The 11,228-nt window shown below is 43.8% G+C and overlaps 1 protein-coding gene across 1 annotated transcript; it reads left to right on the forward strand.

The window, feature by feature from the left end:
• Window positions 1-1,228: 1,228 nt before the first annotated feature.
• On the forward strand, window positions 1,229-10,065 carry LOC308179695 (uncharacterized protein; the record flags this gene model as incomplete). Its single annotated transcript, XM_080560246.1, has 2 exons — window positions 1,229-3,415; window positions 8,900-10,065. A coding segment is annotated over exon 2 (1,042 nt), but the record flags the coding sequence as incomplete, so codon positions are not given.
• Window positions 10,066-11,228: the final 1,163 nt, after the last annotated feature.

Below are 11,228 nucleotides of genomic sequence, written 5' to 3' on the forward strand. Positions count from 1 at the left end.
AGCTTCTTCTCTGCAGTGCAGAGTGGAAAAATTTAGGGACAAGATCCAGAACACCAGAGGAACCAGTTTTACAAAACCGATCCATTTTCTCCAAGAAATCAGTCAACTTATGTAGGCAACACAAATTGGTAGCTGAGGTCTAAACTCTTCAGAAATCTAGCCCCAGATGTGTAAATATGACTGCACAGTGCATGCGTAATAATCACGGCCATGCATGCAAATTGAGTAATTGTCCTTGTAAATGGCTAATTAGATACATTGGACATGGAATTGGGAAAACTGTGCACACAGATTAAGCCTGCACTTTTGTGCTGAAGTGGGTTGAAAAGCTGTCTCTGGGTTTCTTACCCTAATTTACTTAGATATTAACATCTTGTATTTATGCAAATGCTTGTCATGCCTGAATGTTTTGAAATGCAATCATGATAATTTGAACATGACCTAATGTCATAGTATGACATGGAACTGGCTCTTCTTGTCCAAAGGAGGTTAATTTCTATCGTTGCCCAAATTAATCCTTTTTTCTATTGGTAATCTGCTCTATTTAAGAATACAGAAGTCCAGGGCATATTTGAGAGAGAAGCTGCTTGGAGTTGTCTCTCATTTGATGCATATCTTCACATTGTCCCCACCCAGCTGTAGGGACAGCTCAGGATGAAAATTCTCATTTAAAAAGGGCTTGAGTGGAACATCATCTCTGCTTGCTGCACTAGAACTTCACTGGAGCAGATAAGACCTTGTGACTATTATGCTGGAAAGTGTCTGGTAGCCATAAGGAATAGCACCACTTATTAAGGGTAAATTATAAACCCCTGCAAGAAGAAACTTGGGAAAATTAAACCAGGGGTTAGGCGTGAAGGGCTTTTTAGGGGTTAGGGCTTTTGTGTGTGTGTGTGTGTGTGTGTGTGTGTCTGTGTGCGCACGCACGCGTGCCCGTGCGTGACTGCTTTTGTCCTTTACATATTCTCCTCTTTAGAAAAGATGAGACAGAGCTCACAGAGCTTTCACAGGCTTTGATATGGGCCAAATGACACTGGCCCAAACCAGTTTGGGCATGGTTTGGGAGTAGAACTGGTCCAGGGACCATTCCCAAAAGGTTTTCAGCATGCAACCACTCTGTTCAAGAGGGAAGGAGACTTTGTTAGCAAAAGCACAACTCCTCTGCTCCAGCTCAGCTGCTGGGCACGTGCTGGGGTGCTTGCAAAGTCCAGGACATCGAGAGCCACTGGACTGAGCTGCTGAGATGCTCTGCTGGGCACCAGTTCAGGTTGCTGCCTTCCTGAAAACACAATCTGGGGCTTTGGGAAGTTATTCAAGGTGAGGGCCAGGGCTCCCATTCTGGGTATCCAGAGCAGGTATCACAATCTCTAAGGTACCGGAGGATAAAAGGTGACAAAGAGGCTATGACTATTTCAGCCCCTAGAAAGTCAGTAGGTAAAAATGCTACCTAAATCAAACTGCCAGATAGTCCTGTAGCAAGCCAAGGAGCAACCTCCCATGACCCATGAGCGCTCACATACATGACTCATACACAAAGTGTACCAGCCATCCCAATGCAGAACACAGTACTCACCTGAGAATACACCCCTCCAGGATGGTGATACACTTGTTTCAAAATACAGCCCATGGAGAGGAAGATGGTTTAGCAAGACTTAGTGCACCTCCCTCTCCCTCCTTGCTCCAGCACATAGTTATGCCTCCTCCTTGCTGTGCTGTCATATTTAGGACAGCAAAAGGGCTTAATGGAGAAGTGTGATACTACCCAGACTTGCCCATTTTATCTGTGTCTATCCATATTTTTAGGCAACTCAGTGACTCCATGAGTAGTAACAAATCCTGCTCAGTCCCCCCAGAACTACAGAAAGCTCATTGCTGCCAGATGTGAGTCCTCATGCACAGCTGTGCATTCCTGACAGTCTGTCCTTCTGCCAGACAAACAGAAACCTTCTTACCAAGCCTGATCCCTGCTTTTCTGCCAAGAGGAGCATAGTGTATAACCCAAGGACAGACAGCGCTGGGGACGCTGCCCACTGCACAAAGCATCCCACTTGCACTATATTGCACACCAGTCTGACTTTACCTTTAATGCACTAACTCCAGTTATTCACTGCCAGTGTCACTCACCTCCCACACACCTTGCCACACATGATTTTGACAGAGATCTTGGCTGTTATCTCTGGGCATTTTCCTCTGGACTAATTTAGCCCTTCTATCACTAAGTTTTGTTAATGATGATAAACAACATGGTGTGCTGGCTGAAATGGTTTTCTGTCACTCTGGAAAATTTAGGACACAGGGATCTGCAAAATATGACCTCAATTTAAGTCCATCATTTTCTCCTCCTGGAATTGCTCAGCTGGAATAAATATCATTACCCAGACCAGAGCAACTGGCTGAGCGAGTGGTTTGCAGCACACGTACCTGGAGTGGAAGAAATGCAGCGAAAAATCCTACCTCTACGATAGGAACTGTGAAAAATTGAGCTGGTGTTCCCAGAGGCCCACTGAGGACCCTGAACAGTGGCTAGCTGAAATTCAACCTTCTTTTCTCTCAGTTCAGGAAAAAATTTCATGGTTGGCCTGACAAATGACACTGACAAAGCATTTGGTGAAATAGATTATTTCCAGAGAAAATAAACACAACCAGTCATTGCCCCGTCCACTATCCCCCCTCCCCCAAAAAATCCACGTTAGCTTTAATATAAATTGTAAGAAATGGTCCAGCAATTCGTGCCACTAAGGGGTTTTGAAGGGTTAACATTGAGGCCTGGGTTTAGGCGAGAAGAGAACAAAGGGATTTCTTCGGAGAAAAACTGCTGACTTTGCACGAATGTGCAGTAACTTCTGACAGCCGGCCAAGAGACCACTAGATAAGGAGGAAGAATATGAGCCTCCCTGTCTCCCTGTCCGAGCGGCCCCCGAGAAAGTAACAGAGACTGATAAGCAGGTGCACCTGGAAGGACGTCGGATTCGGGAAACCAATTATAATAACCTTGCCTCTTTTAGAAGTAGTAATAAATATGTATTAGCCTAGGAGTATAAAAAATTAGATGCCTTACGTAACGGGTGTGCGTCCCGGTGGAGCAGAGACTCCCGGCGCACCCAGCGCTGTTTGCTTGCCTCTATTCGTTTAATAAATTGTAAACTCTGATTGTAATCCTATTTGGGACTCAGTCATTTATAACAATTGGGGGCTCGTCCGGGATGGTCTTGGTTCCTGAATTCTGACTTGATCTAGGAGGGGCGCCCCCACAATTTGGTGGCTCCTGTTCGAGTCAGGTCGGGACTAATGCCATCTCGAACCTGAATAAGGGCAAGCAAAGATTTAGATTTTTATGAGCTCCCTTTTGCCGGCTGCAGCACTATATTTTGCCCGTAATTCTGCGCGCGAAGATCCGAACGAAGACGACGGAGTCGTAAGTATTTAATGTGTATACCGTTCGGTTGGGTGGGATTCGGTTGCCTGTGTGTGTGTGAGAGTGTGATTGAGACGGAACGTAGTTCCGAAGCGATTGTGGAGGTCTTCTAACCGCGGTTCCAATCTCCCGCGAGGGACTTGGCCGGTGAAGGACCGAAGCGATTCCTATAGGATTCGTGGGCGGGTGATAGGTCCTAAACCCCCTGCAAGACACTCTCACTAAGGCAACCAAGGGCTGTAGGAATTGCCACAGTAAAATTCCTAGATGGGTCAGATTAAATCGAAGACCCGGGACCAGAGAAAAGGGAGCAAATTACCAGACATACCACCAGAAAGTCCATTAGGGATAATGATTAGAAATTGGAACGATAGGGGCCCCAGAAAAGGAAAAAGCAAAGTAAAAATGATTCAGTATTGTATGATAGAATGGCCAAAGGAGCCTTTAAGACCACATGTCTTTTGGCCTATTTTCGGATCTTTTGAAGACTGGGTTTGCCAGGCTTTAAATCTACATGTTAACTCAAAGGAACCTTTTAGTCAGGAGGAAAGTGATTATGCAAGATTATGGATCAGGACTTCACGTCCTTTTCCAGCCTCAGTATTTACACTAAAAACAGAGGAGGAGTTTGAAGAAGGAGAAGAAAAACGGGAAAAAGAAAAAGAGGATAAATGGGAGCCATTAGATAATTTACCACCTCTATATTCTAACAATCCACCTCTGGCAGTGGCCCCACCTCCGGCAGCTGTGGTATCTCCACCGCCGACAGCACCGGAATCAGACCGACCCCCGGCTGCATGTACGAGAAGTAGGACTGCCACATATGAGGGAGCTTCTCTATATCCCTTAAGAGAGGTACCCCTGGGAGGCAATCAGGGAGGCATTGGGTTTGTGGCAGTCCCCTTAAATACCACAGATGTAAGGAATTTCAAGAAAGAAATGGGGGCCTTATTAGATGACCCCCTCGGAGTAGCTGAAAGACTGGACCAATTCCTAGGTCCCAATACTTATACCTGGGAAGAAATACAGTCCATTTTAGGGATCTTATTTACTGTCGAGGAAAAAGGAATGATTAGGCAAGCTGGAATGAGAATGTGGGAGAGACAGAATCAGGCAGGACCCCCAGGAGACCAAAAATGGCCAAACGTGGATCCCCACTGGGATCATCAACAACCCCAAGGAAGACAGAATATGAGGGATTTGAGAACATTAATCATACAGGGAATAAGGGAAGCCGTTCCCCGAGGGCAAAACATTAATAAAGCATTTAATGAACAACAAGGGAAAGACGAATCTCCAACAGAATGGTTGGAGAGATTAAGGAGAAGTTTACAAATGTATTCTGGAATTGACCCGAATACAGTGGCTGGAACTGCACTCCTTAGAACGCAATTTGTAGCTAAATCCTGGGGGGACATAAGGAGGAAATTAGAGAAGCTGGAAGATTGGCAAGAGAGGGGATTAGAAGAGTTACTTAGGGAAGCACAGAAAGTATATGTTAGGAGAGATGAGGAAAAACAAAAAGCAAAAGCTAAGATTTTTGTAGCAGCAGTAAGAGAAAGTCAGAGAAATAAGACTCTGTCCGGAGAAAGGAGGGAGAAGGGAATAGAGAAAGCCCCTAGGGGGCAGTCTTGTCGAGAGAAATCCACCATTCCCGCTTGTTACTATTGCAACAAGAAGGGACACATTCAGAGGAACTGTCGTAAGCGGGAGCAAGATGAGAAAACATTCAAAGAAGAATAGGGGTGTCAGGGGCTATATCTTCTGGGGACGTCAACATCAACGGAGCCCTTGATAAAACTACTAATTGGTCCCCATAAAGAGGAAGTTTTGTTTTTAGTGGACACAGGAGCTGAAAAATCTACTATTCAAAAACTTCGAAAAGGAGTAGAGGAAGGGAACAATTATATGTCAGTGATAGGGGCAAAAGGAGAGCCTTTTAGAGTGCCTGTCTTGAAAAATGTAAAAGTAGAAACTGGGAAGAAAACTTATGTTAATGATTTTCTTTTGCTCCCTGAAGCGGAGTACAATTTACTGGGGAGAGATTTGATTTTAAGATTGAATTTGAGCATTCAGAGTCAAGGGGACGAATTGCAGATTAAATTATACACTTTGACACAAAAAGATGAAGAAGTCATTAACCCTTTAGTATGGTATAAGGAGGGGGAGACTGGCAGGATAGAAATGGACCCCATAAATATTCAAATAATGGATCCCCATCGTCCAATCCGAGTCAAACAATACCCTATACCAATGGAGGGTCGAAAGGGGTTAAAACCTGTGGTTGACAGACTTCTGGAAAAAGGAACTTTAGAACCGTGCATGTCGCCTCATAATACACCCATCCTCCCCGTAAAAAAATCGGATGGGTCATACAGGATGGTGCAAGACCTGAGAGCTGTAAATCAGCGAACACTCGCTAAATTCCCTGTGGTGGCAAATCCTTATACTTTATTGAGTCGCATATCTCCCAAACATACCTGGTATAGTGTAATAGATCTGAAAGATGCATTTTGGGCCTGCCCTCTGGATGAGAGATCCAGAGATTATTTTGCCTTCGAGTGGGAGGACCCCGAAACGGGACGAAAACAACAATTAAGATGGACTGTGCTACCACAGGGGTTTACAGAGTCACCAAATCTATTTGGACAAACTTTAGAAAAAATTTTACAAGATTTCACGTTACCTAGGGGGGTCAAATTATTGCAATATGTGGATGATCTATTAATAGCAGGAGAAACTGAAGAGGGAACCCGAGAAGCTACTATTAAATTGCTAAACTTTTTAGGGGAAAGGAGATTAAAGGTGTCTCGATCGAAATTACAGTTTGTGGAACAGGAAGTAAAATACTTGGGGCACTGGCTGAGTAAGGGGAAAAAGAAATTAGATCCTGACAGGGTATTAGGGATTCTATCTTTAAGACCCCCACAAACTAAAAAGGAAATTCGGCAAGTATTGGGATTATTAGGATATTGTAGACCATGGCTTGAAGGCTACAGTGAAAAGGTCAAATTCTTATATGAGAAATTAACTAATAACCAGCTTAAGTGGTTCACAGAGGATGATCAGAAATTTGAGGAAATAAAAAGGGCTTTAATACAGGCACCTGTACTGAGCCTTCCAGATCTGGAAAAACCTTTCTATCTCTTTGTAAATACATCGAACCAAACAGCATATGGAGTTCTCACTCAAGATTGGGCAGGGATTAAGAAACCTGTAGGGTATTGCTCTAGGTTGCTTGATCCAGTAAGTAGAGGGTGGCCTGCTTGTCTTCAAGCTCTGGTCGCTACAGCATTACTAATAGAAGAAGTTAGGAAGATTACCTTTAGTGCTCCTTTAAAGGTGTATACTCCACACAATGTTAGAAGTGTCTTACAGCAAAAAGCAGAAAAATGGTTAACGGATAGTCGGATCCTAAAGTATGAAGCAATACTAATTGACTCACCTGACTTAGAACTGAGGGTAACCTCTGCTCAGAGCCCAGCACAATTTTTGTTCGGAGAACCACAGGAGGGAGTACAACATAACTGTTTAGAGGTAATTGAGACTCAGACAACAGTGAGGCCGGATTTAAAGGATGCTGAGTTGGAGAAAGGAGAGGCAATGTTTGTAGATGGCTCCTCCCGAGTAGTGGAAGGAAAAAGAAAATCAGGATATGCAATAATTAATAAGAACTTAGAACCTGTGGAATCCGGACCTTTGAGCCCATCATGGTCAGCTCAGGCTTGTGAGCTGTATGCCCTATGTAGGGCCCTGGAACTATTAAAAGGGAAAAGTGGGACGATATATACAGACTCTAAATATGCATATGGGGTGGTCCATACTTTTGGAAAAATTTGGGAAGAAAGAGGTCTAATTAATACTCAAGGGAGGAATCTTATACATCAAGAGTTAATAATAAAAATTTTAAGGGCATTAAGAGAACCAAAGGAGATAGCAGTGGTACATGTAAGAGGACACCAAAAGGGATTGGATTATCGAATCAGAGGAAATAATCTAGCAGATAAGGAGGCCCAGGAAGCAGCCCTGAGGACTCAGGTTGTTAAAATCAATGTGATACGAGAGGAAGAAAGGCGAGAAAGAGAAGAAAAGAAATTTACCCCTGAAGAACAAGCAAAATTGGAGAAAATAGGGGCTAAGTTAGAACAAGGAGAATGGACACTGCCTGACGGGCGAGAGATATTGCCAAAAGCCTATGCGAGGCAAATACTGGAACGTTTACATGCACAAACACATTGGGGTATGAAGGCATTAAGCGATCATTTCCTTAAACAATTTGGTTGCATTGGAATTTTTGAAATAGCGAAACAAATTACACAAGGTTGTTTAACTTGTCAGAAAATAAATAAGAAAGTGTTTCGACAAGCAGCTATGGGAGGGAGAAAAACAGCTTATAGGCCTTTCGAGAAAGTACAAGTTGATTTCACTGAATTGCCCAAGGTAGGGAGAATGAAATATCTATTGGTAATCGTAGATCATTTAACACAATGGGTAGAAGCTTATCCTGTAGCACGAGCTACTGCACAGACAGTGGTAAAAATTTTATTGGAACATTTAATACCAAGGTATGGGATAATCCAGTACATTGATTCTGATCAGGGCACACACTTTACTTCTAAAATAATAAAATTGTTGTGTCAATCATTAGGTATTCAGTGGGAATACCACACTCCCTGGCACCCACAGAGCTCAGGGAAAGTAGAAAGGATGAATCAAACAATAAAACAACAATTGACTAAGTTAATGATCGAGACACAGCTGCCCTGGACGAAATGCTTACCATTGGCACTTTTAAACATAAGAACTAAACCACACAGTGAGACTGGATTATCATCATATGAAATGTTATATGGTATGCCTTATTCTCAAGGGATGCCCCTAGGGAACAATGTAATTGAGGATCATAGTATCCAGAAATACATAATTACCATTGGAAGGAGATTACAGGAGCTAAGAGAAATTGGGATGATGACTCAGACACCACCTTTAGGATTTGCTATTCATAAGATACAACCAGGAGACAAGGTCTTAATAAAAACCTGGAGAGAAGAATCATTGAACCCCCGATGGGAGGGACCGTACCTTGTTTTACTTACTACTGAAACAGCTGTGAGAACAGCAGAAAGGGGTTGGACCCACGCATCCAGAATAAAAGGACCAATAACTACCGAAGCCTGGAGGGTTGAGTCCACTCCTGGGGAACTGAAACTGAGATTAAAGAGGAACTGATATCCCAGCAATGAGGTTCTGCATGAAGTAAGGGCACTGGATAAAGAGGACAAGGCTGAAGGGAGGAAAGGGAGAAGGCAAGACCGGGGTAGGACCCTCCACTGCGGTGTGTATGGTCTACCGAGGGAGGCAACCCCTATGGGTATTGACTGCCGAGTGAGAGGGCCTCGACCGGACTTCTCCCGCGCTAAGATCAGGTTGTCCTGAGAAAAGTAACATGAGAACCTCTTAAACCCATAATGAAATTGTGATTAGTTTTTCCAGGAGCTGGATCACCCCGAAGGGCTGAATGGTAACACAAGCTCTGAAAGCGGGCCCAACCTCATGATTGAAGGCGTTTCCCACACTCTCAAGATTGGACGACGAAAAAGGATAAGAAATGCTATACTTTCTGGTATTGTTTTTACAGGGGCAATTGGGCCATGGGCAAGAATGGAGGAATAACTTTTTCACTTTGGGGGAGGAAGTGGCTAGGGCCTTTAACCTTAGTAACTGCTGGATTTGTGGAGGACCGGGGGGAACTGAAAGTTGGCCCTGGGTAGCAGGCCCAGTTGAACCCAAGTGGTGGGTCAGTAATCTGAGCGAAGTTCATAATGGGACGCAATTTTGGAAAGAGGAAGGAGGCCCATGGCAGTTACACTCATCAGCTCGGGGTGTATACTGCTTGAACAGAACAGGAACAGTGGCGGTGGGAAAAAGCATTTGCAATTGGACTCTGTCTCCTGGATATGATTGTACCGATCCTGGATGTAGTCCTATAAACTGTACAGCACGTAGTGGGAAATGGAACACCACACATGTTCAGCTGAGAAATGGGACTTGGCTGAAATGCTCATACAGAGAATTTTTTGGATCCGGATGTAAAACTGTGGCAAGAGCACAAGCGGGGGGACAATTTGATGGTCAAATCTTGAGCTGTCAGCGCGATAACACCACTAAGGAACAGCATGTGGTGCGGGTCTATCGCTGGAGATGGCAGAATGAGAATGGGAGGCGAGTGTTCTTTAAGCATTTCTGGTCAGCTTATAATATAACTGGCCACCAAGGAGAACTGAATTGTGACTGTAAGTGGAAACCCGATGCGGGAGCTTGGAAGTGCGCATATACGAGTACGAACGGGGCAGACATTGTAACAGGACCACTCGGTAACAAGGACACTCTGTATTATCACGCCCCAAGGGCTAAAAAGGGATGGAATGGTCCTTTTCCAAATGGGACATGGGCCCTAAAGGGACATTATTGGGTGTGTGGCAAACATGCTTACAAGAGGCTACCTGAAAATTGGTCGGGAATATGCTATGTGGGGTACATAAGACCCTTATTCTTTTTATTGTCACAAACACAAGGAGATCATTTAGGAATAAGATTATATGATGACCTGAACAGAGTGAAACGATCTATAGATACTTCCTTAACCGGGGGTAGTGCCCAAGAATGGGGAAAGGATGAATGGCCTCCTGAAAGAATCATACAGCATTATGGGCCAGCCACCTGGAACCCGAATGAGTTGATATCAGGAGCCCGAGAACCTATTTATAATTTGAACCGAATAATTAGGTTGCAAGCTATCCTCGAAATTGTAACAAATCAAACAGCGACAGCCTTGGATCTTTTGGCTGACCAATCCACTCAAATGAGAAATGCTATATTCCAACATAGAATGGTCTTAGACTATTTACTAGCAGAAGAAGGGGGAGTATGTGGAAAACTGAACGATTCTAATTGTTGTCTACAGATTGATGATAATGGAAAAGTGGTCAAGCAGATAACAAAGGAAATTAGAAAGCTAGCCCACGTCCCAGTACAAACTTGGAAGGGTATGGATTGGGATTTCTTTTCATGGTTGCCTGGTGAACCATGGGTTAAAAGGATGCTGTTTTTATTTTTATGTGGTATAGTGACATTATTGTTTATACCTTGTATGATACCTTGCTTTACGTTGTTGATACGGCGAGTAATAAATAGCACCCAATTTGTGATGACTTCAGTGGAGAGAAAAGGTGACGTGTCGATAATGATGCTTAAGAAGTGGACACCCCGAGAACTGACTGATGAAATCCAATTGTTACTGACAAAGGTTGAAGGAGAGACACGAATTGATGATTAAAAAAAAAAAAAAAGGGAGGAATTGTAAGAAATGGTCCAGCAATTCGTGCCACTAAGGGGTTTTGAAGGGTTAACATTGAGGCCTGGGTTTAGGCGAGAAGAGAACAAAGGGATTTCTTCGGAGAAAAACTGCTGACTTTGCACGAATGTGCAGTAACTTCTGACAGCCGGCCAAGAGACCACTAGATAAGGAGGAAGAATATGAGCCTCCCTGTCTCCCTGTCCGAGCGGCCCCCGAGAAAGTAACAGAGACTGATAAGCAGGTGCACCTGGAAGGACGTCGGATTCGGGAAACCAATTATAATAACCTTGCCTCTTTTAGAAGTAGTAATAAATATGTATTAGCCTAGGAGTATAAAAAATTAGATGCCTTACGTAACGGGTGTGCGTCCCGGTGGAGCAGAGACTCCCGGCGCACCCAGCGCTGTTTGCTTGCCTCTATTCGTTTAATAAATTGTAAACTCTGATTGTAATCCTA

The sequence above is a fragment of the Anser brachyrhynchus genome (assembly GCF_964034855.1).
Source record: "Anser brachyrhynchus genome assembly, chromosome: 17".
Taxonomy (NCBI): domain Eukaryota; kingdom Metazoa; phylum Chordata; class Aves; order Anseriformes; family Anatidae; genus Anser; species Anser brachyrhynchus.